A 27909-nucleotide genomic window follows, 5' to 3' on the forward strand; every position below is an offset into this window, starting at 1 on the left:
CTTAGTTTTTTTTACATCATGACAAATTGGGATTGAACTTTTTTCTTAAGTGTTCTGTAACCATTTCTGTTTCGAAAATACTATGAAGATGGGGTAAAAATGTATTGATGCTTGCAGGAATCAGCTCCGATTTTTGGTGATGGTGCATTTCTTCTTAGTTGCTGGCTATTTTTTTTTTAATTGATGTATTTCTTTTATGTTGCTGGTTCCAAAAAATGAGACAAAAAACCCAAAAGAAAAAAAAAATCACCAAATTCAGAAGTGCCATTAAAAATGAACTGTGAATGTCTTATCAAGTTGCATCTGTAGCTGGGACAGAAAGACACTGATTAAGTGTGGTGAATCTTCTGCACTTAATTAAAAAATAAAGGAATAAACAAAACCTCATTTTTAAATGTATTGTGTAAAAACGTTTTTTGGAAAGGAGTAGTGTGCTATGTCTGTAGTGGTTGAGAGTTCCCTCCCCTTCCCTCGGTTTCTGATGAAGTTTTCTTGACTAATCGTTGTTACTGTATGGTGAGTAGTTTGGTGCTTCTCCATAGCACAAGCTTAAAAAAAAAATCAGCTACTGAAGAACAGTCTTTAAAAACAAACAAAAAAAGCTAAATGTCTGCATGATGTTACATCTGTTGTACCTACTGAACAACTTTGTATGTAAATGTACAGAAATAAAAAGACATTGCCCCATTAGCACCCAGTTCCTTGCATGTCTTTCTTGCCTGTGGCACACTGTTGCAACTGTGCGTGAATTGACACTTGCCCAGCTTCTTTAGGCCCACTACACAAGACCACATCGCACCAGAAATATGCTGTCAGTTCATGTCTGTGCTGAAACAAGACACTTCAGGTCCCTGTAGAATGCCACTGCCATGATTGTAAACCCCTCCTCCAGTTATCTCCACGCAGAGGCAAAGTACACAATTTTTTGCCGCTGCCTTTTGTCCTTGGGCTCAGTTTGACATAAAGATGTACATACAATCTAACTTCCTGTACTAGGCTTCCGTTTGTGATCAAGGTTGCAAAAGCATCTCAGCTTTGCTCTGCCATCCATTAACACACACACACACACCCCTCCTGCTCCTTTACCTGGTTGTACTTTGTGTTCCATTTTCACTTTGCACTGCTGAACTGGCAGCAAACCAAAGCTTTGCTGTGCCCTGTCAAGATATTTCTACACCGTTTTTCAACCACTACAGAAATTTCACAATTTTGTTTGTCACATAATACATTAAATAATGTTTCAACTTAAGTACAGACTTCTGGAATCTAACCTGTATTTAACCCATTTCTGCCCAGCCCACAGGTGTGCACAGTTGATCCCTGTTGCGTATATGCAACGTTGGGCAGAAATGGTTTAAGTAGGGGACTACCTTTAATTATATTCTGGAAAACCAAGTAAATCGGGGGAAAGGAAACAAAAAAAGAGAGTTTTCTTATGTGGAATGGAATTGTTGTTAATATAGAGGCTAAATATGATGGAGCTAAAGCAGGCCAGGATAGGTGAGCAAATACCAAAAAAAATGGGCATGTCCCATTGCAGGATGTTTCTGATGTCACAGTGCACATCTGCTTATGTACCTATAGAATGCACTTGTGTCACTAGATACCCAGGAAAAACTGAAAGGTTAATTCACCATCCATTGCAGAATTAAGGGCTTGTAGTCTTGATTAAGGGAGTGAAGTGATGACTAAGACCCACTGATTTCAGTGGACCGTTGACTCAACATCCTTGGTCACGATTAACTGAGAAAACAAACCATAGCCTAGAAGCAACTTCAATCCCTTCCAGACAAAGAAATGCAAAATAGAAATGCAGAAATCACTGTGCAGTTTATCAGCTGTGATAGAAAAACAAAATGTGAGAAATGGGAAACACATGGCACACTGCAGATTTTTTCCACACAAGTCATACTGGTGTGAATAATAGTGCTCTTGTACTGCTCCCATTCATTCCAGTGGGCCTTCAGCCAAAGGCCTTCTGGATAGATTGCAACTATTGCATTCATTTTAAAAAGGTATCTTGCCAAACACACCACTGAATAATGCTGAAGATTTATTCTTACAACCTAGGCTGGCTTCACACCTATCAAAAAACCATAGAGGGTCAGGCTGTTCTACAATACACTAAAAATTATTAGTGCTATTCTTGGAGCAAGCCTACAGCAACTCCCTTCACCCATTTCTAATTATCTAATAATTGGAAAGTTGTACTTTAAAAAGTGGGAGGGGTGCTCCAAAAGGGGAGGTCTCTGGGGGTCACCCGGTGGGGTGCCAAGGGTCAGCTAGATGGCCTCTTGGGACCCCTGGGTGGGGTGTCCACCTCCCTGGGGTTCCTTGCAGGGGAAGCCTCAGACCAAGCCAGGGGGAGGGGGTTCATGACACCCTTGTCCTCCTCCCTGGAGGCAGGACCTAAGGCCCTTGGTCTTTGGGCTGGGGCTACATCTCCACCCTCCTGCCTTCCCTGCTTTTATCCTCCCTAGCCACACCCTCAGCTCCTCCCCTTCCTCCCTCTCTAGACTTAAAGGGGCCCTGACCCTAGCCTGCTTCCCTCCTCTTTGGTGGTTAATGGTGACCCAGCCCTGCTCACTGCTCTGGTCAGGTGAGCTCTGGGGGGGGGGGGCAGTCTCTCCCACCCAGCTGCCCTGCATCTTGCCTGGTCAGCTGGAGAGACAGTGGTGGCTCTGTGACCAGGCAGTTCTGCCCCTGGCCTGCACCCAGGTAAGGCAGGGGTTGGACAAGGGCTCAACCCCTGACAAAAAGAAACAGAGCAAGGAGAACTGCTGTTGACTCCACTGGGCTCTAGCATTGGATTGGTCTGCACACTCTTGCTCTTGCAGATCATTTTTTTTACATAGAAGAGGAAAAGTTCAGGATTGAAAATCTCAGGCCTAGTTTTCAGACTAGGCAGATGTAAACATGTTTGCAAACTGTACAATTTCAGACTACAGAGGAGGCTCATATGATTAAATTATATTTTATTTAAAATAATTTTTTAAAAATCCTTCATAGGGAACTGGCGTGTCAGCATCTAGTCTAGGCTGTCATGTGATTTTCTGTGGGCAGGAAAGGACTCTTTTTGGATAGAGGAGCTGTAATTCATCCTACACTCCATTTGCAGTCTGAAGTGGTACAATCCTGTAACAGGTTTGCCTCATTTCCTGGTTGTGAGAAAGCAGGTGTAAGTGGTGTACAGAGAAAGACAAAAGTTCTGTAATTGCAGTATAGAGCACATCCAATAGGTGGCAATCTTGGCCAAGCATGGTTTTTCCAGGTTCCATGATACTAAACCGGTTGTACAGCGTGTTGGACAGTGTCAAATAAGTTAAAATGAACTGAATGCCTCTTGATCTCCAAAATATGTCACTCAATGAAAGACAAAGCACAACATCCATCCTTTTTTTTTTTTTAAAGAAAAAACACACGTCTGCTTACAGTGATACCAAGCTAAAACTTTTCAGGAAAAGCTGCCATTTCTTCCTTGATTCGGTTTTCGACGAGTAGTATGAAGCTGCTGTCTGTATTCTGAATATTATAGCTGACAAAAATCTGTTTTTTAGTCTTGCTGGCTATAACATAAAACAAAAACAATCCATCACTTTCTAGGAAAGACATGGCAGAAGTTAAAGAGTTGATGTACAGCAGTGATTGAACGTATTGTTTTAAATACTGTACCATAAGCCATCCTGGGCACCTTGAATGCAAAGTGGAAGGGGGGATACAAATGTTTTTAAATAAATAGGTAATGAGATAAAAGCCCAACATGGTTAATCAAAACTAAGAGAAGCAGGTGCATACAGGCAAGGAGAATGGGAATGGGTAAGTCCAAGGCATACTATTCACACAGTGCTCTAAGGGCCCATAATTAAAGAAGACCCAATTGTCAGGTTGTTTTTATCTGGGTTTAAAACACACACACACAGCAACATATACACCTAATGGAACCTACCTAATCTTTGGGCTAAAGAATTTGAGGTGCTGTCAGAGGTGTCGCCAAAGAGTAAGGTAGATGCTGGAATGGAGTCCTGGAAATAAAGGTAAGATTTGATGAGCAAAGATTCCCCCTAAAATTATATATGAGCGGCATGGAATGCAGAAAGTGAGCCTCAGCAGCTAATTTCTGCTGTCCCTAGCATACTGAACAATACAGGCTCTCCTGCACTGAATGCTGAGTATAGGTAATTTTTACTACAAAGTTAAACATGCCAGGGATCAAATCAGGGAATTCCTACTTAGCATAGATTCAATGAATGGTTTGAGAGAGTCATATACTGCAGCATTACTTAACCTATTTCAGACAAGCCCACAGGTGTGCATATTTGATTCCCCGTTGTGTATATGAAATGTTGGGCAGAAATGGCTTAACTACACTAGTACTGGACTTGGTTAGGGCTTTGGATGGGGAATGGGTTCAAGAAGAATAAATCTAGTAAGAAAAAAATAGAACAGCCATCACCATAGGACCAGCTGAGACATGTGGAAGAACAGAGATGTCCCCCTCCCTTCCACTGCACAGATGCAGATTCCCAGTTGCACAGAATCTCTTTTCCGCTTAAAGAACTATTATCTGCATGGTGAGGGTGTGTCCATTTCTCAACCACACAAAGTCACTTGCCATCCACCAGTAAGCATTGTACACTTTTCCCAGAGTTAGTTCCACTGAGTCTAGTTAGACTGACATAAAATGTGATGATTGCCACAATATCCCTTCTGGGCAAGGAACATCACATTTGTGTTCTGTAAAGCACTTAGCACACAAATTTATGTTAGACACTAGCCACAAAAGCCTCTGGATCATCTGAAAGGGCACAGCCCCAGAGCCCCTAGAGCAGTGATTTTCAACCTTTTTAATCTCAGGGCACACTGACAAGGTACTAAAATTGTCAAGATGCACCATCGGTTTTTTGACAATTGACAAGGCACACCATGCTGTTGGTGGGGTGCTCACATCCCTCAATGCCCTACTCATAAATGACCCTCCCCCAAACTCCTGCAGCACACCTGTAGACCATTCGCGGCATACCAGTGTGCACAGTGGTTGAGAATGGCTGCCCTAGAGGCAGTTCACCAAACAGACTCAGGAACACCAAACAAGGAAGTGAGGCAAGACAGATGGCCAGAAGGATCTGTGACTAGCCATGCTGGGAGAGGGGGGCCACTGACATTCACTGGTTCCTTCCAAATGGCCTCAGCAACACACTGAAGGGTGACAGGAATGTTCAGTGGCCATTGAAACTCCAAGGGGCTTACTCCTGGCTAAAAGGACAAGCCTGGGGGGCACCACGCTCCCTTTGTAGCTCAAATTGGCCCCGATCTGCAGAGACTGTTCTTGGCAGCCCTAAGAAGCAGAGGCTGGCAGCACCCCAGGGGAGGGGCTCAGCAGCAGGCAGGCTGACTCAGGCAGCAGGTACCTCGCGGTACCAAAGGAGGCGCTGCTGCTGCGGGCACTCACGCGCGGGGTGCACATGGCCACGGCCAGGTTGCGCAGCTGGGGGCCGTCCCCTCCGACCCACAGGAAGAGCGAGTCGCGCAGGCGCATGCTGTGGAAGTGCACCAGCTGCTCCGCCAGGCACCCGCAGAAGTTGTGCAAGGAGATGCGCTCTCCGGCGCCGGCGTCCTGCTGCTGCGGAGGCAGCTCCATGGCCGGCCTTCAGCCAGCGGGCCTCCCCTCCAAGCGCAGGGCAGCCGAGAGCAAACGATCCCCGAGCGCGGCAGGCGTGCGCAGAGGCTTTTCGCTTTCAGTTTGCAAGAGGCGGGACTGCAGGCCCGGCAATGCTCCCTCCTCCTCTTCCTCCCTCCCCGCCCTGCATTGCATTGCACTCCCCGCCTATGCACTGCCTGAGACAATGGAGGGTGGGAGAGGTCCAGGGTGTGCTTCCCAGTCTCACCCCCTTGACCCCTATGCATGCTTTCCTGGGAGTAAGCCCCATTGACTCTGATGGGACTTACTTCTGAGTAGATGGGTTGTGAGTCACTGTCAGAGGCGCTCCTGCAAAGACCTGTTCCGATCCGTGAAGTCAGAGGAGGTGCATCATGCGCTGCAAAAACAGAGACATCAGTTACACAATGCTGCTTGCCAGCCAGTATTTCAAGAGGCTGCTTATCTGATCCCGGGCATTTCCTGCCCTTTGTCATCTGCTGCAGGTCACAAGCCTGCTTCCCGCCCGCCCCCCCCCCTACCCGGTTTTTCAGCAGTAGGTTTTACTTGTGATTGTCACTAGCCGCTCTATCTGCTCCCAGCTATGGGGGAACTTCTTGCAAGCCTTTATAACAGCCCAATCCTATGCATGTCTACTCAGAAGAAAGTCCCACTGAGTTACTCCCAGGAAAGTGTGCATAGCTTTGCAGCCTGAGGGCCCAATCCTATCCAACTTTCCAGTACTGGTGCAGCCACAATGCAGCCTGGAGGTAAGGGAACAAATGTTCACTAACATTGAGAAGGCCTCTGTGACTGCCTCCCCACCAAAGGATGCAGCACACACCCCACTGGCATGGCTGCACTCACCCAGGAAAATTGGATAGGATTGGGCCCTGAGTAGGGTTACTAGCAAGGTCCTATTATTCATAAGCAGGGGCGTGTAGCGCTGGATATAGACCCCAGGACCAGATGGGAAACTGGGTTGTCTATTATTTCTAAATATTATATTTCAACAAGTGGTTAACCAGTATTAAACTCATCTACTCATCTTAATACTGTGGGAATCTCCACCCCCTAAGGACTTTCTGATTGTCCAACTTTGCAATTCATAAACATCATCAAAGGCAGAATCAGCCAAACATCTCATCAAAATTTTTGTCTACTTCCTTGTTTTCCATGAATTGTCACTGAAATTTAGCACAGAGTTGGTTTCAGTTATCTGCATTTATTTATTTTTATTTTTATCTGTATTAATCTTTCAAATTTTAATATTTAGACCTAAGATGCCCCTTCTCTCTTAGAGTAGGCCCTTCAAAACTGTAGGCCCATGCCAACTGGCCCCCCTCTGTTCTGGCCTGTTCATAAGGCTGACTAGGCTGAAACCTAGGGGCCCATCATTTTTTTTTTCCTTTTTCACTGCGGCACTGTTACCTGTAGCCTAGGGCTTCAATGATTAAAGGCATTTTGCACTCCACACCGTAACAATAGATGTACATATATATTTATCCATATATACTCTCATAAGCACACACACACACACAACTTTAACACAATACTTCCTAAACAGTGGGTCAGAACCCACTGGTGGGTTGCAACCTGATTTTTGGTGGGTCACTAAAAAGTGATAGAAAGATCAGATAACTCAAGATCAGATGCCTCAAGTTCTGAGGCTATTCAAAGATCAGATACTGTAGCTTCTAATTACCCTGCAAAGAGCTGAGCTCCTGCAGTTTGCAACATGTGTAAATGTAGGGAGATAAAATGTTTGTGGTCTTTCTGGCTATTAGAAAGAAAAATATTTCTAGATCTTTTTTTAAAAGACTCGTGAACCTAGGTGGGTCCCGATAGAAAGTGGGTACTGGTGCTAAGAAGTTTGGGAACCACTGCTTTAATGCCATATTGCTTGTTGGCATCCTTCAGTCTCGGAAGACTATGGTGTCACGCTCTGAATGGTGGTTCTGGAACAGAGTGTCCTCTCCAGTGCGCGAAGCCTGGGTAAAGTAGGTATGAAGGATAGGCTGTTACCGATGCAGCAAATCCCCCCTCTCCACGTCGCTGAAATGGTCCAATGGAAAGGCAGAGGCCAATACGGTTGGTTCCAGCGGCGTCGCAGGAGTTGCCAGAACGTGACTGTGCTCAGCCATGAACTGCCTCAGGGACTCCGGCTCTGGATTTTGCCTCGAGGTTGACTCCTGAAGCCTTTTCCATAACTGGATGTAGCCACAAGGCAGTGGAGGTTTGGGATCAGAGTTTTCCTTCTCTCAGATGAGCTGCCTTCCCAGGCTGACGAGTCCCATCTACCCGGTGGCTGTTTAGTCGCCTCTTACTACCCGGTGGCTGTTTAGTCGCCTCTTACGACAAGTACAGCCAAACTGAGGGCCTATTCTTAGCCCCAGCCCCCAGGGGATATTGCTTACTGGTTCCTTTTTTGTCTGAATCTCTACTCCAATATTCAGGCAAGAGTACTCAAAGGTGGGAGATGCTTTGTTGCAGTTCATATATACTCTTTCACCTATTTTAATCAATTTCTATGAAATGTTTATTGTTTTAAACATCTCCACTTACTTGTGGAATGTTATAGAATCCCTAAGATTCTTTTTTGTGCAGCTATATGCAAACATAATTCATCAGGAGTCCCTCAAAATAGATATGCAGCTATGTACTGTGGTCTAGTAACTACCATACCAGGGTCAGGCTGTCAGCTGAGTGCAACACTGAAGTGGCAGAGGGGGCCCAAATTACTTGAAAGCCTAGGGGTCCAGCCATGGATTAATACAGTCCTGGCTATCAGATACAAAGGGGGATGGAGTGCCTCTACTTTTAAGCATTGCATAGAAGAGGGAATTTGGGCAGGTGCAGCTTTTTAAACCTTCCATGTTGAACTGCACCTGCCCAAATTCCCTCTTCTATACAGTGGTTAAAGGTAGAAGCACGCTGTCCCTGTTTTTATCTGGTAACCCTATTTACAAGAACTCCAAAATAGATTCATGTCTTTCACATTATTGGAGAACACAGTTCTGCTGTTTAGGGAAGCCATTTTTAACCATTGTGCTGTGTGGCATACTGGTGTGCCACAGGAATTTGGAGGAGGGTCATTTATTAGTAGGGCCATTGGGGGATGTGAGCTACCCACCAACAGTATGGTGTGCCTTGACAATTTTAGTACCTTGTCAGTGTGCCATGAGACAAAAAAGACTGAAAATCTTTATGGTGTCAGTGGACGTGTGTGTGTGTGTGTCTCAGAAAATGCTATTCTTAGCCCTCCTGCTGCCATGATAGGGTTGGCAAAGGCTTGCTTGTGTGTCTGAAAGGGCCACCAAAAAAAGTCAATGCGGGTGATGTGTGCTGATAGCTGCCTAGTTACTGGCATAACTTTCAAGACCTTCTATTTTTTTTAGCTAAGAAAAATCCATTGTTGCTATGAAGCATCCCAGGTGAAAGTGTTTGATAAGAGACCTAGAGGCAAAGTGTTTCATCTGCCCACTAGATGGAGGAACTCCCTCATTCCTTTCTGGAGTGTCTGGCTGTTGTAAATGTTAATGAGGTCTTCTGTGTCAATACCTGTGAATTGCTGATTCAGCTCTCACTCTAGTCCTAAGGACAAAGTGTGCTGAATTTAAAGGGAGAATGTGAATGTTGAAAATCCACTTAGAGAAATAATAATGTGAATGTAATGTAAGCAATACTTGGAAATGACCCATTTCATTCCTGCAATATCAGCCACTCTCTAGATGAGATAATAGGAATTGCAAAGATCTGTGTAGCACCTTCCTATGGTCAAATACATCTGCATGGAGAAATCAAGCAGAACTTGCATGTGTGAATTGTTCCAAGGAGGAGGGGGAATCACTCAGGAACAAGGTATGACCCGATGGCTTGATGGGCGCCCACTCAAGTTGGTTGATAGTTCACCTCACTTAAGTGCATTATCAATGGCTGTTTGATGTTTCATCAGTGTAATGCAGGGGTGTCCAAACATTTTGGCAGGAGGGCCACATAATCTTTCTGACACTGTGTGTGGGGGGGGGGCGCAGGGGAAAAAAAGAATTAAATTACATTTAAAATTTGAATAAATTTACATAAATGAATATTTTAGAGATGCAACTTATATGAATGAATGAAGGTTTTGCAGTAGCTTGAGGCCTATAAAGGCCTTGCACAAAGCAAGGCCGGCCTTTCCTTTGCTTCCACTGCTGCATCACAGACGTGAAATAGCAAGTAGTAGAGGGAGCCCTCGTCCCACAGCTCAGGTGAGAGGTTGAACAGTCATCCTCACGCTGAGAGCAGTTGCATTGGCCAGCATGGATTCCAGTAAGTCTCTGGAGGGCCAGAGGCTCATTGGAGACTGGGGGCTCCCCGCGGGCCGGATTGGGAGCCCTTGAGGGCCACAAGTGGCCCCTGGGCCGGGGTTTGGGCACCCTGTAATCTAATGGTGGAAGGTGGTCTTCTGATAGCTGGGAGAAGGAGTGGCATCAGGGATAAGCCCATGTTGGGCACTGGACAAGAGCCTGTGCCCATCAAAGGGTCCATCTGGCAAGACCAGTCTCTGCCCTTTCCAAACTGGTGATAGTAGTAGCAGCCAAGATACCATCAGGTACATGAGGGGAGGTACCATGGGGGTCCCAGTGCAGGGCTTTACTGCAGGGTCCCCAGCAACCTAGGACCAGCAATACTGGAAGCATCAAGTTCCTGGAACGTGATACCCATCGGAACTTGAAGAATGTGATCTTTATACCTGACTGGAAACAGAAGAGAAAAAACAAGAAACAGTTTGAATGACTAAAGAGAAATAAAAGATTTTATGGCTGGAGAGGTGGAACTGGGGTGCAGCCATGTGGGAAATACACGTCTCTATCTGGATATCCACTCTGGTAGTATCTATTTGTTTCTCCTGCAGTCTTGGACACTTGCTAAATAAAGCACTGTTCTCTCATCCAAAGGGAACCAAGCCCTGTAGCTCTGACCCTGAAACATTTCATGACTCAGAAGTGGGGAATAGAGAAGTAAAAGTAGATTTTAATAGATAATATGAATTAGATTTTAGTTGATTGAAAGAAAATCTAGATGAGGAGCAACCTAGCTTTCTTTGCTGGATGTGGGGAACTTAGAACAGTTCTGCATTCAGACATTATCTGCCTTATTGCTACTGAATTACTACAAGAGTATTCTTGGAAATAGGTTTTATTGCATAAACACTTTTGTCTTCAACCCAGAGACTCAGGAACATGACAGGAGGCAACACATTTGCTGTTACACTGGCAGAGCCCACTTGGTCAACAGATTATCATGTGTTGTCTCCATTATGCCAATCACCTGTTATGTGGTCAGGAAATGGGAAGGGGGGCTGCTCTCAGCTCAGTACTTGCTTCCCCTTCTTTCCAACTAACAGATTATCACTACCATCCGAAGTGACAGAGGTTATCATCTTTAGGCAGTGCATGTGTGAGGCAGGAGCAGCACTAGATGTGGGAGCCCTCAGCACCCTTTTTCACAGACCAGAAGGGAGACTGCTGCTAGTAATCTCATTCTGTTCTGATGGTTGAATCTAGAAGTGTTAGTCTCCATTGTTCTCTTCTCTGAAAGAACCAGGTAGCCCAATGCTAAACTGTGCTGGTGCAGCCACACAACCTGTGCTGCATCCAGTGTGGCCTAGGAGGTCTCCTTGGGGTAAGGGGACACATTTTTCCTTGTCCCAAGTAAAGCCCCAGCTGTCCCTATGGGGCTTCTGAGATCTGCACCAGATGCAGATCCAGGAGTCCCATGTAGGGCTACCCAGCCTAGGGACGGGAGTTAGAATACTGCCTCCATTTCACCCTCTCCTAGCCCCTGAGCTGCCTGGTGTGTGGCTCCAACAAATCTTCGGAGGGCCAGAGGCTCATTGGGGACTGGGGGCTCCCTGAGAGCTGCATTGGGAGTCCTCGAGGGCCACAAGTGGCCCTAGGGCCGGGGTTTGGGCACCCCTGGGTTAGAGAGATAAGATAAAGGAAGGACCTTGAGCGCTTAGGAATACAAACATTGTGGTCCCCTGCATGTTGATACATCATTAAACCCCAATACATTCCTTAAGACTTCCTCCCTAGTAAGTTGGATGTTTAGGACTCTTAGCATTACAGTCTGTTAGTATTGCAGTTGTCAACACTGAGGCCAAGAGTCAAGCCTGGCAATTTTGACCCACCCAGAAGACACTGATCAAATACGGCCTTACCATTAGCTTACCATACAGCTTGAGGCTGTACGTGTACCATTGATCTAGTCCGGTGTTATTATCTTGACTGAGCAACTCAGCAAGGACTGATTGTTCCCAGGCAGAAAAGATGCTGAGAAATGAACCTGGGATCTTGTATATGCAGAGCATGTGCTTTCCCACTGGAGTGGCAACCCCTCCCCATGCCCTACTTGAAAATGGTAGACAAGGCAAATGAATGGCAAGGCAAGCAGAGCAGAATGCATGTGGTCTGTGGATCTTTTCTCAGGAGACGCTCAAGGAGTGAATCCGTTTGGGTTTTTTGGCACGGTAGCTACAGAATCGGCACTGGTGCAGTTCCATTGTCTTCACACAGATGCTGTTCCCTGCATTTCTGGGCTTTTAAGCAATGAGATATTATTGTTGAAACGGAAAATGTTACAGGGTGCAGCTGCGTGCGTGGAATCCTTTTTTAACACAGCATGTTTCTCCGGCTAGGCTGGTTGCCTAGGAAACTGCTGAAGGTGGAATTTCATTGACTGTGTGGTCAGACTGAGCCTCCGGGAGGGGGGCAGAGTTGCAATGGAGGGTGGTGGAGAGGGAGAACCTCTGCAGAAGTTAACAACATGGGGAAAGGGAAACAACATATTATGTATTTCCCAACAAGGAACAGGATATTAACTATACTGTGCATTAGAGAAGCCATCTCTGTTTCGAACGCAGAATAAGACTCAGCAATAGTCCAATAGTACGTCTCATTGAGAACAGTGATATGGGGTGTTTCATTGGGAATATTGCTGTTCAACATGATAGGTTCTCTTCACATCATATACAGAGGTTGTTTCCTCTGATAAATAACATTTTCCTCACATTTCACAGATATTAGAAAAATTGATTGCCCTCCTCCCCAGTGTATTTTAAAGCAAGGGACTCCATTGTCCCTCAGAGAACCAAAGGTCTTCTTCTGTATGTCTTTTTAATGTCACTTTATCAATGGTATATATAGGGGGGTGAACCTACTGCATTTGGTGTGGATTACACCCATCTGGCGTGGGTTACACTGTATCCTCTGGGGAAATTTTAGCTGCTGGAGGTCTCCTCAGGGCATGGAGACATTTGTCCCCTTGCCATGGGGTAAGTTGCAACAGTCACAATAGGTCAACTCAGGCCTGTGCCAATGATATCACTGGCACAAGTCCAAATTGATCTGTGCAGGCAAATTGGGCCCAGGAAAGGGGATAGGATACAGTGCACACTGGTGCTGCTGGTTCAGTCCCCCTCCTTGGCCCGATCCACCCACTACCTGCCCCCTCCCTGCCCTCCTCCCGCCCCTGTATCAGTCTTACCTGGTCCAGCAGATGTCCTTCTCTCCACTGGCACATGTGAGAAGACTTCAGCCTTCCTGCCAGCACACCGACTAGAAGTGCTGTCACAAAGCACTTTAAGGCTCTTTCGTAAAGGTGTGCCAGCAGAACAGGTTCAGGGGAAGTATGGAGAAGTTGCACAAACAGCCTGCTGCCCTCACAAAATATAGGACAAGATCTCTTTGTTAACACTTGCCCTCTCAGAATTCTTATTGTAGTAGTCTGTCCCAGGAGGTCTCCATACACACACAAACACCCAAGTGGAACATCCAGTCCAATGGAGAGCAAGAACAATGAACCCTACACAAGTAAGCAAGGGAAGGAATCTCATGCTGTAATGTGTTGATGCTGTGAATCCTCCCCACGTCCACCCCTCACCTCAATACTGTCAAATGTGCCTTTGCTATAAACTATGTTGCCTAACCATACCTTTCTTTTGCAACAGTGTTGCCACATGAAGCATAAAAAGCATTATACTGCAGCCCCCCACAAGAGAGGAAAGGATAATGCCTTAGGACAGCCATTTTCAACCAGTGTGCCATGGCACACTGGTGTGCCATGGATGGTCTGCAGGTGTGCTGTGGGAGTTTGGGGGAGGATCATTTGTTAGTAGGGCCACTGAGAAATGCAAGCCCCTGCTATCAGAGTGGTGAAAAAACTGATGGCGTGCCTTGACAATTTTAGTGCCTTGTCAGTGTGCCATGAGATGAAAAAGATTGAAAATCGCTGCCTTAGGCAGTATACTCACACACACCCCCACCCAACAAGACACTGCTGCATGAACACCCAGGTAGCAGACATACCCCCTCTTACACACACACACACACACACACACACACACACACACACACACACACACACACACACACACACACACTTGAGTATGCACATTGATCTAGATTCTAGAGACTATGTGCTATTGATGTTGTTGTCTGTTTCTTGCTAGCTCTTTGCTCCCCACAGGCAGTTTTCCAGTGGGGCAGGAGGACACAGGACTCTCCACGTGGCCAGTCCTGCAGACCACAAGAGAAGCCCATAGCATGCCTAGCAGCAGACAAATGTAATTCCAGCTTCTCCTTTGTGGAGCTGCTAATTGATGTCTCAGACAGGTGTCTGAATCTTTGAAACCTCCATAGCAAAACAGTGGAATAATTGGTGCAGCCAGACCTTCCTGAGACCTGCTATTTTGCTGTCTGGAAAGGCACAAGAGCCTTGCTGGGGTGGGGTGGGGTGGGCTGGTTGGCAACTCTACTTGTATGTTTCTCTTTCAGTTACTCTGTCTCACTTAAAAAGTTCAGTAAAAAGCATTGGATTATTCTTGTTACTATGTTAACAGATAGGAATCCCTTCTCCCACCCTAGTTGTTACTTATCTCAGCTGACTTTGCAGGGGGTGGGGGTGGGAATAATGGCCTCTCTGCTACCAGGTCTCAAGGTTGCATCCTATGTTTACTCCCCCAACCCAGAAACACACACAGCTGAATGGCTATAGGATATTACATTGTTCAGACCTCCCACTTGCATAGTGGGGGTGCCAGCTACACTTGTGCAGATGATTGTACTATAAGGTGGCAGTCCTATACACGCTTACCTGTAAATAAATCCCGTTGAACTCAGTGCTACATACTGCTGAGAAAACATGCCTAAGATTGTGCTAAACATTTCACACGTGGTATTACTCAATATTATGAATGTCTACTTGACGGTCCGTTCCCCTGCATTCAGTGGGACTTTCTCCCAAGAAAATGTCACCTTGCACTTTTACAGCCCCCATAACCAATAGGCAGACTGATCCTAGTCATATTTATTTAGAATGGGGTAAATTCAGCTTGGAGGATCCTCCTGGGTTCACTGCTGCTCCAGGAGGTCCAGGAAGCAGTGGTGGACAGGGGGACTTTTGGCTTGTATGCCAGCTGCAACCATACCTGAGTTGTTCAAACCTGATCATAATTCTCCATGCACTGATGACATTGAGACTTAATGTTGTAATGTGCTCTGTGTGGGACTGCCCTTAAAAACAGCTTAGAAGTCCTGCAATTGGTACAGAACAGGGCAGCCCTTGTGCTTATGAGGGCAAGGCAGTTTAACTCTCTTGGGCTGCTCATTGGTTCTGAGCACTATTCAAGGTGCTGGTTTGATCTTTAAAGCTCTTTGTGAATTACAGGTGAGGTATCTTAAGGACTGCCTTCTTCCACAAGAAACAACCTACTTCCTTAGGGCATGTGGGGGGCCCTCACATATACCATCAGTTTCTGAGGCTGAGGTTTCTGTTTCTGTGTCACATATACCTTCTGTTTCTGAAGCTGAGCTGGGAGCAACAAGGGGAAGAGCCTTCTCTGTAGTGGCACCAGAGTTATGGATCTCCATCGTGTATTGGCCTTCAGGTGGGAGGGTTTTAAGACTTTCTGTTTCTGATGGCCTTCTTTTCATAATTACCTGTGATTGGTGGCTGCTTTTATTGTGATGCTTTGCATTTTCAATTAGATTTCTATGATTGCCATTGGATTGTTTTCTCATAAGAACATAAGAACATAAGAACAGCCCCACTGGATCAGGCCATAGGCCCATCTAGTCCAGCTTCCTGTATCTCACAGCGGCCCACCAAATGCCCCAGGGAGCACACCAGATAACAAGAGACCTCATCCTGGTGCTCTCCCCTACATCTGGCATTCTGACTTAACCCATTCCTAAAATCAGGAGGTTGCGCATACACATCATGGCTTGTACCCCATAATGGATTTTTCCTCCAGAAACTCATCCAATCCCCTTTTAAAGGCGTCTAGGCTAGACGCCAGCACCACATCCTGTGGCAAGGAATTCCACAGACCGACCACGCGCTGAGTAAAGAAATATTTTCTTTTGTCTGTCCTAACCCGCCCAACACTCAATTTTAGTGGATGTCCCCTGGTTCTGGTATTATGTGAGAGTGTAAAGAGCATCTCCCTATCCACTCTGTCCATCCCCTGCATAATTTTGTATGTCTCAATCATGTCCCCCCTCAAGCGTCTCTTTTCTAGGCTGAAGAGGCCCAAACGCCGTAGCCTTTCCTCATAAGGAAGGTGCCCCAGCCCCGTAATCATCTTAGTCGCTCTCTTTTGCACCTTTTCCATTTCCACTATGTCTTTTTTGAGATGCGGCGACCAGAACTGGACACAATACTCCAGGTGTGGCCTTACCATAGATTTGTACAACGGCATTATAATACTAACCGTTTTGTTCTCAATACCCTTCCTAATGATCCCAAGCATAGAATTGGCCTTCTTCACTGCTGCCGCACATTGTGTCGACACTTTCATCGACCTGTCCACCACCACCCCAAGATCTCTCTCCTGATCTGTCACAGACAGCTCAGAACCCATCAGCCTATATCTAAAGTTTTGATTTTTTGCCCCAATGTGCATGACTTTACACTTACTGACATTGAAGCGCATCTGCCATTTTGCTGCCCATTCTGCCAGTCTGGAGAGATCCTTCTGGAGCTCCTCACAATCACTTCTGGTCTTTACCACTCGGAAAAGTTTGGTGTCGTCTGCAAACTTAGCCACTTCACTGCTCAACCCTGTCTCCAGGTCATTTATGAAGAGGTTGAAAAGCACCGGTCCCAGGACAGATCCTTGGGGCACACCGCTTTTCACCTCTCTCCATTGTGAAAATTGCCCATTGACACCCACTCTCTGCTTCCTGGCCTCCAACCAGTTCTCAATCCACGAGAGGACCTGTCCTCTAATTCCCTGACTGTGGAGTTTTTTCAGTAGCCTTTGGTGAGGGACCGTGTCAAACGCCTTCTGAAAGTCCAGATATATAATGTCCACGGGTTCTCCCGCATCCACATGCCTGTTGACCTTTTCAAAGAATTCTATAAGGTTGGTGAGGCAAGACTTACCCTTACAGAAGCCATGCTGACTCTCCCTCAGCAAGGCCTGTTCGTCTATGTGTTTTGAGATCCTATCTTTGATGAGGCATTCCACCATCTTACCCGGTATAGATGTTAGGCTGACGGGCCTATAGTTTCCCGGGTCCCCCCTCTTTCCCTTTTTAAAAATAGGCGTGACATTTGCTATCCTCCAATCTTCTGGTACCATGGCCGTTTTGAGGCACAAGTTGCATACCTTAGTCAAGAGATCTGCAACTTCATTCTTCAATTCCTTAATAACCCTTGGGTGTATGCCATCAGGGCCCGGTGACTTATTGATCTTTAATTGTCAGCTGCCTTCAGTCTCCTTTTGTAAGAGAGAAAAACAGGATACAGTTTAAATCAGTATATAACCACCCCATCTATTCAAGATATTTTGACTTGGGAGTCGGTTCCATTCAACTGGGTCTCGGTACAGAGAAAACTAGACAGGAAACTGCAATGGGAAGGCAAACAAAAGTTGTGTTGTCAGCTTCTCCTCTTTTGACTGTGCTAAACACACCACCACCTCAGATCTAGAGCCTGGGGAACTCCCTGCTACTTGGCTGCTGCTAACTGGAGATTTGTTGTGGAATCTTTGCTAAGCTCTTCGCCTTTGAGATAGAAAGGGTTGGAATCTCTCCCCCCCCCCCCTTCCACTGGGGGTTGTCAAAAGAAGCTGAGCCTTCATTTCAAGCCTCATCATCTGGTCACACCTCCCCTCCTCCACGCTAGAAAGACTGCAACTGAAGACAGGCTTCAGGCTCCCCTTACATTCCCCCCCCCATGATCAGACAGTAGGATCTGGCTGACGTCCGTCACCATCAACAAGAGCCTCCAACACTGAGTCACTCACGCCCTCTTCTATTGCTCGAAAGCAGCTGTTGGCCCCGCTGCGGCGATAAAGCTCAGCCTGGAATGGGGAAAGCTGACTGAGCAGCTCATCAAGCAGAACGATGTCTCGTTTCAGTTCAATTCTGCATGTACAGAACTGCAACCTAAACGCTTTGAACCGCCTTAGAAACGGGCTGCGGAGTTCTTTCAAAGCCATTTCTGCCCAACGTTGCATATACGCAACAGGGATCAGATGTGTACACCTGTGGGCTGGGCAGAAATGGGTTTTAAAAGAAAGGCACGCCCCTCCCCCAGCCTCGGAAAAGAAGATCCAAATAAGGCCCTTTCTGCTCTTTAATTCGTTTTAACTAAGGACGTTTGAGGCTCATCCTCTGTGCGCTTCCCTGGGAGTAAGGCCCGCTCAACACAGTGGGGTTCACTTGTGTGAGATCCGCTGGCTTGAACCCTGAAACAGCTCCCTGATCAAATGTGCGTTTCAGTGAACGGAACACTCGGAAAGCTCCCCCCCCCCGATTTCTCGAAGGTGAATCCCTCCCCCATCACAATCTTCAGACAATGCATCCAACGAGTGAGAACGTTCAGCTGCCACCCTTGAACATCAGGGTCATTGCTTCCACATTGTGGCTGCAATCCTATCCACACTTACCTGGGAGTAAACCCCACTGACTATAATAGAATTTACTTCTGAGTAGAGATGGGCTCTAGGTGGGAAGGCTTGCAGTCCTTTCATCCTCTCCCTTGAGCCCAATCCTGTACATGTCTACTCAGAAGTAAATGCCATTACAACCAATGGGGCTTACTCCTATGCAAGTGTGGCTAGGATTGCAGCCCTAGTCGTCCCCATGACCTTCAACTATCATTCTGATCACATGCTGTGTGAGCCGCATTCCCCCCAAACCACAAATAATGTGAATCCGACCTAGAGATGGCGCAAGATACAGTTTGATCCGGGTCGCAGCGAGAGCTGTTCCCTCACCCAAGGGTTTGCAGCAAAGATATGGTGGCTACAATCCTAGCCACACTTTCCTGGGAGTAAGCCCCACTGACTTACTTCTGAGTAGACATGCATAGGACTGGGCTCTAGGCCAAGCCACCAGCTGAAAAAACCATCCCCAACCAGCCCAGCTGGATCTACTTCGGAGTAAACCTGCACAGACGGGGGGGGGCTGCACTAAGGCTCGAGGAGACCTGATCGTGCCAGAGCTGGCCAGGGGAGAGCAGCACGTGGGAAGAAGCAGCAGAGAAAGGAACTGCAGCAGGGGCCACGCCCCAGCCCGGTGCCACCTTGCAGCGTCTGCGGCTTGCCAAAGGGGCGGCTGCTCGGCTCCAGAAACAAAAGGGGGCGGGCCATGCAGGGGGCGCGGCTCCGTGCTGACCCCCACTGCAGCAGATTCTTCCTCTCTGCCTCCCCCGTCTCATTAGAATCTTCCGGGTGGGAGCCAAGAACAAAGCTCTTCTTTGCTACCCTTCTGGAGGCAGAAGAAGCGCGCTTCAGGCTCCAATCCTAACCACACTTTCCTGAGAGTAAGCCCTATTGGCTACAATGGGACTCACTTCTGAGTAGACAGGCATAGGATTGGGCTCTCAGAGTCCTAAGTGTCCAATTGTCTGGAGCAGCAAGGACAGAGCCAATCCCTCCCCGGGAAAACGGGAGGGGGGAAGGATCGGTTGCCCCTTCTCGCCCGGATTATCACTGGATTGCCTTCTGGTTGAGGATGAAAGAGCTCCAGGGACTCGCTCCTCGAGGGGGTCCAGCAGTAAAACAAAAATGGAAAGGCTTAGAGAAGGGGGGGGGGAGAGAAAACGATGGCTTCGGACCGCATTCTAGCAATCAGTGGCGTACCTAAGGAGGGCAAATACCCCGGCTGCCACGCCTGCAGGGGTGGCGCCACCAGCCTCTGGCTCCCTTGGAGAGAACACACCAGAATCGCACCCGGAGGAGTGGCTACAAGTTCCTATTAGGCACAAAAACCTCTCACCCTCCCCGGAGAAAATCAAACTGATGTTGGGATGTCACCGTTGAAGGAGGACGTTCTTGAAAGGCTTGAAAGCCTGTATGCTTTTCCCCAGTGTGTGTGTGTGTGTGGCTGGCCACGTCTTTTCCTAGGTTGCTTTCCAAATTCCCACTGCCCTTCCTTTGACTTTAACACACATACAGCCCAATCCTAGGCATGTCTACTCAGAAGTAAGACCCATTGTAGTCAATGGGGCTTACTCCTGGGAAAGTGTGGTTAGGATTGCAGCCTGAGAGCCCAGGCCTAGGCATGTCTACTCAGAAGTAAGACCCATTGTAGTCAATGGGGCTTACTCCCAGGAAAGCGTGGATGGAATTGCAGCCACAGGGATTCAGCAGGTGCACTGTTTTCCTAGCGTGCAAGCGGGGGTGGGCGGGCCACATCATAGTTGGTTCAAATGAGTGGGGGGATTCACAAGGTGCAGTGAGCAGTGGGGTCTGAAAGGAACGTCAGAGGGTTCCATCTTTGATGGGGGGACCCCTCCCCCCCAGCCTTCAGAGCGCCAGGTTGCGATTCAAGGCAGAAGAGCAAGGCTAGTTGGAAAGGATGGCACCCCGTGCGCTCTGCCCCTGGACAGCAGCTGGCGGGAGGCGTGGTGGGAACCGCTGGCTTCGGAGCGAGCTCAGCCCCGTGCAGCGATCTGCCTCGCTCGATGTCCTGCTCCTGCCCCCCGCCCTCCGAGCTCGCCCTGCAGGCGGGTAAGGGGGGCGCCAGCCTGACCACCCCTTCCCACCAGCCTCTCCTCGCATTACATCACCGTGGAGAGGAGCGGGCTGTCCGTGGAAGGGGCTCGGCTTCGGCGGCGGCGGGGCGGGGCGGGGCTTGGAGCCTCCCCTTTATAAGCCAGGTGCCGCGGAGGCGCCCCCGCTGTTGCCAGTCGTCGGGAAGGGAGCTTGCTGGCCGGGACCTGGCGTGCGGGCGTGCCAAAGGCAGCATCAGCAGCGGCCAGTCAGTGGGTGTGAGCCTGGAGCAGAGCGGCAGCCATGCGTGAGATCGTGCACATTCAGGCGGGCCAGTGCGGGAACCAGATCGGAGCCAAGGTACCGGGGAGGGGGGTGCAGAAGGAGGCGCCCCTATTGTTGCAGGTGCCTGGTGGGGAAAGGGCGTGCGAGGGCTGGCAGCGCATCTCGAGGGCACAGAGCCAAAGGGAGGCAGCATCCAAGCGCCCAGTGTTGCACGAGCCTAAGGGCACAATCCTAACCAGGTCTACTCAGAAGTAAGTCCTTCTTTGCGCAATGGGGCTTACTCTCAGGAAGGTGTGGCTAGGATTGCAGCCTTACCGCCCAATCCTATCCACACTTTCCTGGGAGTAAGCCCCATTAACTCTAATGGGACTGACCTCTGAGTAGACATGCATAGGATTGGGCTGTAAATGCAGTATTAGATTCCCTTTTAGATAGAGACTATTTCATTTCTCTTCCCCCTTCCCTAGAGGGCTGTCCTATAAGGGAAAGACCCCGTCCTCTGTTAATCGGCCCTTTGCAAGGGTGGGGATGGCTGTGGGAGCCACACAGCGTTATAAGGGGGGCTTTGTATGGGGGGGGGGGCTTTGCAAGGTGAGTATCTAGCAAAAGGCGTTTCCTTTGGCAGAACAGCTTCTGTACTGTCAATTAACCATCACCTGCTAGCAAACCCAAGAGCAGGCTCAGGTTGCAGTACTAACCATGCTTACCCAATAACCCAATATCCATAATGGGACTTTGTAAGACCCAATAACCATAATGGGACTTTGTCTTCTGAGTAGACATGCATAGGATCGGGCTGTCATTCTCCAAACCAAACCTTAAAGTGCATTCTCCAAATGCACTTTAAGGGAAGGGAGTGGCATTTCCTATTTTATTATTTGAAATATTGAAATATATTTTAAAAGATATTGATTAATATCTTAATATTTAGAGATATTGTAATATTCTAAATAATTATTTAGAATAGATCGCGTAAGGTTAGTACGTAGGTAGCTTTTCAATTCTTAGTCACACCCTCCTATGTATGCTAGTCCAAAATGGCTGTCCTTCAAGCCATGTAAACCAGGGGAGTGGCTGTGTTTAGGCTGATGGATATCCAGATCAGAGCTGAGTCTTCACTAACAGCAACTAACTTCCAAGTAAATGTCTTGTAGCATTTCAAGTTTTTTTTTGTCTGGAGTCGGTTAAGTGGGTCTCGATTTTTGTATTTATGCTTAACTGGTCTGTTGGGGGCTTGCTGTATTGGGTGAACTTTGGGGTGGAGAAGAGGCAGGAACATGCCTTTGGCTTTGAAGCATTCAAGGCCAGTTTGATTGCAGTCAGGTAAGGCAACTCTCTTGGGTATTGCAGTCCAAGGGTTCTGAGTTGGCAACACGCAGGCTTGCTGTTTTGTGGCATCCCCTGACCCTAGGTGAATGGAAAATGTGCCCTGCACTACTGCAGGGCATACTGTTGGTGCCAATGCCCCCAAGCTCTGCCCCACCCTGGATTGTCAAGCCTTCAGCTAGTTCTGAAAGCCTTTGAGAGAATGTTGGGGGCACCTGACTATAGATGGCTTCTTGGCACTTAGCAGTGTCATGTCACTAATCAGGTGGTGAAAAGGTGGCACTCTCCTGCCATTTCAGATATGGCAGTCTCCAAAGAATGGTTCTAATTCAGTTTGGGGGATTAGTGGTTGCCGGGTGGAAGATGTTCTGTAAGTGGTGCCCCTTCTCTTTTCCCCAGTTCTGCATGCGTCTGGCCACACCTAGGCAAGATTGCTGCTGTCTTTCCCCCACTGCATGAACAAGTGCATACGAAACATTTTTTAACACAAATTGGCATTTTAAAATATGCATCCTGGGCTGTGCCCCTATTGTTCTGTACTATTGAATTGCAGCTGGGCTCTTTCTTTGTGCTTGCAGCTGCTGTTGGGAGAGTGAGCCACCTAGGTTGACAGCACTGTTAAGGTGTCTGCCTGTCTTCAACAACAGCTTTCCACTAGAAAGGCAATTTTCCTGAACAAGTAGAATTTAAGAAAGGCATGCAGCATGTGTGGTCAGCTGTCATGGCATTCAAAAGGCAGTTGCTAATAGCTCTCCAACAATCCCATTCCAGTTCTGGGAGGTCATCAGCGATGAGCATGGCATTGACCCCACCGGTAGCTACCATGGAGACAGCGACCTGCAGCTGGAGAGAATCAACGTCTACTACAATGAAGCAACTGGTAACTTTTTTTTAAAGGAGAGGCAAGCTGGTAACATTCTGTAAAAAGTCACACTAGATGGTACAGGCATTGAGAGCACTGTGTGGCAAACCACTGAAAAGGCAGCCCCTTTAAAGGGTTATTTAAATCCTTGGCAAAGCTTTAATGCCTACTTAAAATTCAGGTCCTTGTTTCATGAGACTGTCCCCTTTAAATCTGCACCTCCCCCCTCCTTCATCTGTCTGGAGAGTAGCTGTCTCTCTCCAGTGAATAGTAATGAGGTTGCCCAGAGCACAGGAGCTGCCTTGTTTAAAAAGAATAAAAATAAAAATCTGCTGTCGGCAGGTCTGTGATGCTGGCTTTTGTTGCTCCCACAGGTAACAAGTTTGTGCCTCGTGCAATCCTTGTCGACTTGGAGCCTGGTACAATGGACTCTGTCAGATCTGGCCCTTTTGGTCAGATCTTTAGACCTGACAACTTTGTCTTTGGTATGTATCTTGGCATAACTCTTGGGCTGGAATGTGGTGTCTCTGCAACTGAAATGCTAAGACACTGAATAGGGTTATTCTAGCTTGACAGCATGGAATAGTGAATACAGCCTTAGACTTGGGATGGTGGGAACCCTGGCTTCAGAACCATCCCCCTTAGCCATGCTACATAAGAACAGCCCTGCTGGATCAGGCCATGGGCCCATCTTGTTCAGCTTCCTGTATCTCATAGTGGCTCACCAAATGCCCCAGGGAGCACACAAGACAACAAGAGACCTGCATCCTGGTCCCTTGCATCTGGCATTCTGACATAGCCCATTTCTAAAATCAGGAGGTTGCACATACACATCATGGCTTGTAACCCATGATGGATTTTTCCTCCAGAAATTTGTCCAGTCCCCTTTTAAATGCATCTAGGGCAGATGCCATCACCACATCCTATGGCAAGGAATTCCACAGACCAACTATACCCTGAGTAAAGAAATATATTATTTTGTCAGTCCTAACTCTCCCAACACTCAATTTTAATGGATGTCCCCTGGTTCTGGTGTTGTGTGACAGGGAAAAGAGCATCTCTCTAGACACTCTATCTTTCCCATGTATAATTGTCTTGGACTAACTGATTCCTTAGCAACAGTAAAATCAGGGTCAAATATCTGAAAATGGACCGAAAGGTTGATAAACTCTTTACTGTAACACAGAATGTGTTTCTATGCAAGTATATACTACTAAAGATATCTTGACTAATATTGATTAACCAATTTGATTTTGTTGGTCCTGCAAAACAGTGAACATAGTGCAAGTAAAGAGCGACATTTCTTCGTCCTACTCATATACCAGAGTTTTTCAAGACATGGACATTCTTTTACACATTCAAAGCAAACATCAGCACTAAAATAGGTAATCTGGTAAAGATGAATACCCTTTAAAACTCCATTCCTTTCTTTTACTAGCAAAATCTAGTTCTACAGTTTTGAGGCTGTAAAAACGAGTTGTAAGTTATTTAGCAAACATTTCACATTTATTGCTAGACATGAGGCATTTAAGGACATGACTTCAGAATGAAGCAACTTTTTCAAGACAGAGCTGCAGCAAAAAGTCTGATCAGTTTTGATGGCGCCCATACCAAATAACTTCATCCCTCATCTTAATCTTTTGTTGGAGGTTTTTTGTTTAAAATGTCACTTAAATATCTTGCAGCTTTTGACGTTCCCTTGGCCTTTCCCTGTGCAAGTCATTAGGCCCCGGGGAAAACACCCCTATCAACCAAAACTCACAGGTCTCTATGTGAACTGTTCTCCCTGCCTCAGTTTGGAGGCATGTGGATGCCACAAGTCCTATTCATGCATTTAGTTTAGTGCACATGCAATGTGTCTGTAATGTACACACTATTGATATGTATGCATGTACAGCTGGCATATGTGTAGCACTACACACATTGGTAGTGTTCTGCATGATTAGAAGGTCCAGTTTTCATGTTGACTCTTAGGAATTTGTATAGTCACAGGGATATATGTAAGTGCTATTGGGCACCTGTGTTCCCTGCAATTTGCAAATAGCCCTAATCATGTTATTAACTGGAATCCAAGAGATGTTCACGACTTAGCTTATGGGTGTCCTTAGAATTGTTGGAACTTGTTCCCTGTTCAGGGCTTTTGCCATTACTTACTTGGAAGATAAGGAAAAGAGATGCTACTGTAAATTCTTACTTCATATCTTGCAGATACAGGGAAGCTGTAATTCCAGGGGAAATGAGTGAAGGGAGCTTTCTGTTTCTTCTGCAGGGCTGTGGAGTCCGTATTGACTCTGACTCCACCCAAAATTCCTTCCAACTCCACAGCTCTGAATCTAACTGAGCAGGACTGTGGAGTTGGAAACAATTTTGGGGCGGAGGAGAAGTTGGTATTGACTCCACAGCCCTTGGATGTACAAACTCTCCATGCATCTGCTGCTTATTCATAATTGCCGCAGGCATTCTAGAATCTTCCCCACCTCCACCCACATCACACAGGAAGACCACCTTGCTTGGCTAGCTGGTGCATCTTTGTCCTGCAAAACCACCCAGAGAATGGCTTCAGATGGAAGTGATGGGCAAAAGTGCATGTGTGACATGCTTCCTGTCTCCATGCTGACTAAAGCATGGGCTCCTGCATGTGTCTTGGCATTGCCTACATTGATACCCATCTGCCTGACAGCTGTTTCATCTCAACCTCAAGTACATTCTTCATATAAACAGCAGTGTTCCCATTCTGTCTGGATGCACCGAAGAAGTTTGCGGTATCTTTGTAAGGGTATGTACAAATGGTGACATCCCCAAATGCTCTCATAGTAGACATTTCACCAACATTTGTATTCCTATTCGTGGTTGCCTGCAGATAGACCCAGAGCTAGTAATGTTCCCCATCCTAACCCACCTTTGGAGTTTGACTGCATTATGTGAACTATTACTGAATTAGAAGTATTTTTTCCCTTCTCATTCTGCTTCTTCCTCTAGGCCAGAGTGGTGCTGGGAACAACTGGGCCAAGGGTCACTACACAGAGGGAGCTGAGCTAGTGGACTCTGTGCTGGATGTGGTAAGGAAGGAATCTGAGAGCTGTGACTGCTTGCAGGGCTTCCAGCTGACCCATTCCTTGGGTGGTGGCACTGGGTCTGGCATGGGAACCCTTCTCATCAGCAAGATTAGGGAGGAATACCCAGACAGGATCATGAACACATTCAGCGTGATGCCTTCCCCCAAAGTGTCGGACACAGTGGTTGAGCCGTACAATGCCACCCTCTCTGTCCACCAGCTGGTGGAGAATACAGATGAAACCTATTGTATTGACAATGAGGCTTTGTATGACATCTGTTTCCGCACACTGAAACTCACAACACCGACCTATGGAGATCTGAACCATTTGGTCTCGGCCACCATGAGCGGGGTGACCACCTGCCTCCGCTTCCCTGGGCAACTGAATGCTGACCTTCGCAAGCTGGCGGTCAACATGGTGCCTTTTCCCCGCTTGCACTTCTTCATGCCGGGATTTGCTCCCCTCACAAGCCGTGGCAGCCAGCAGTACCGTGCCCTGACAGTGCCAGAGCTCACCCAACAGATGTTTGATTCCAAAAACATGATGGCGGCCTGTGACCCACGCCATGGCCGCTATCTGACGGTGGCAGCCATTTTCCGGGGCAGAATGTCCATGAAGGAAGTGGATGAGCAGATGCTCAATGTCCAGAACAAAAACAGCAGCTACTTTGTGGAATGGATCCCCAACAACGTGAAGACGGCCGTGTGTGACATTCCTCCCCGTGGCCTCAAAATGTCCGCCACCTTCATCGGCAACAGCACTGCCATCCAAGAGTTGTTCAAGAGAATCTCGGAGCAGTTCACGGCCATGTTCCGGCGCAAGGCCTTCTTGCACTGGTACACTGGTGAGGGCATGGATGAGATGGAGTTCACGGAAGCGGAGAGCAATATGAATGACCTGGTCTCTGAATACCAGCAATATCAAGATGCCACTGCAGATGAGCAAGGGGAGTTTGAAGAGGAAGGAGAGGAGGATGAGGCTTAAGATTAAGGAGGTTTAGTGCAACTGGGCAAGCATTCAGGGTGGAATTTGTTCAGCTGTACTAATGCATGCTTTTTCAGTAATACTTGGTACTTTTCACTGTTGCATCTGTCAGCAGTTTTGTAACTTTACTCTTTGCTGCAGTAGTTGCAAAAGAGTTCTGAAAAGTCTTGTCTAAATGTCTGAACTCAAACATAAAAGGCATTTGTGTTTCACTTTGGTGTCTGGATTGTTTTCTTTCTCAAATAAAAACTACGTAGCAGAACTGCAGCTATGGTGAAGAAGGCCTGCAGACTGATAATGTGAGTTCTTTCTCTGAAATATTATTGGGCATCAAGCTAGTAAATAGAATACGAACTACGTAATTTTTTTAAAAATTGCACTGTCCTATATACTCCTCTCAGTTCAAAGATAATAGTTGTGATATTACATACTTAATGCAGATTAACAGGCTCATTCTCAAAGGTGCTATCCTGTAGGGTGAGCTGAATGAATTCAAGTTTTCCTACATGAACTTAGCAAGGACAAAGTTGTTGTTGAGGGTTTAGGGCCTTTAGGATTATTGGTGTCTGAAAGAAAGACATTCTTAATGAGCAACCTGTTTTGAAAGGTGTCATCTTCCTGATCCGTTTATAATGAAATAGTTCAAATGAAGCTGGTTTTCAGTGGTTGAATTGCCCAGTCGTATTTCCCCTCAAGCATCAACTTTTCGATGGGAGAGGTAAGTGGTAATAGCAGCATGATGCATTTGGAATCTTCACTTTCTGTGGGTATG

General features: G+C 47.1%; 2 protein-coding genes across 2 annotated transcripts; one reads left to right on the forward strand and one right to left on the reverse strand.

Moving 5' to 3' along the window:
- Positions 1 to 2960: 2960 nt before the first annotated feature.
- On the reverse strand, positions 2961 to 5719 carry PSMG4 (proteasome assembly chaperone 4). Its single transcript, XM_066625691.1, has 3 exons — positions 5450 to 5719; positions 3947 to 4022; positions 2961 to 3566 (listed from the first exon to the last, which is right to left on the reverse strand). Exons 1-3 carry the CDS (start codon positions 5636 to 5638, stop codon positions 3445 to 3447), a joined length of 387 nt encoding a protein of 128 aa, XP_066481788.1. The 5' UTR covers positions 5639 to 5719; the 3' UTR covers positions 2961 to 3444.
- A 15148-nt stretch (positions 5720 to 20867) lies between these two features.
- Positions 20868 to 27268, forward strand: LOC136647330 (tubulin beta-2 chain). The gene is made up of 4 exons (XM_066622794.1): positions 20868 to 20984; positions 23007 to 23115; positions 23472 to 23582; positions 26077 to 27268. Exons 1-4 carry the CDS (start codon positions 20928 to 20930, stop codon positions 27135 to 27137), a joined length of 1338 nt encoding a protein of 445 aa, XP_066478891.1. The 5' UTR covers positions 20868 to 20927; the 3' UTR covers positions 27138 to 27268.
- Positions 27269 to 27909: the final 641 nt, after the last annotated feature.

The sequence above is a fragment of the Tiliqua scincoides genome, chromosome 4 (genome assembly GCF_035046505.1).
Source record: "Tiliqua scincoides isolate rTilSci1 chromosome 4, rTilSci1.hap2, whole genome shotgun sequence".
Lineage (NCBI taxonomy): Eukaryota > Metazoa > Chordata > Lepidosauria > Squamata > Scincidae > Tiliqua > Tiliqua scincoides.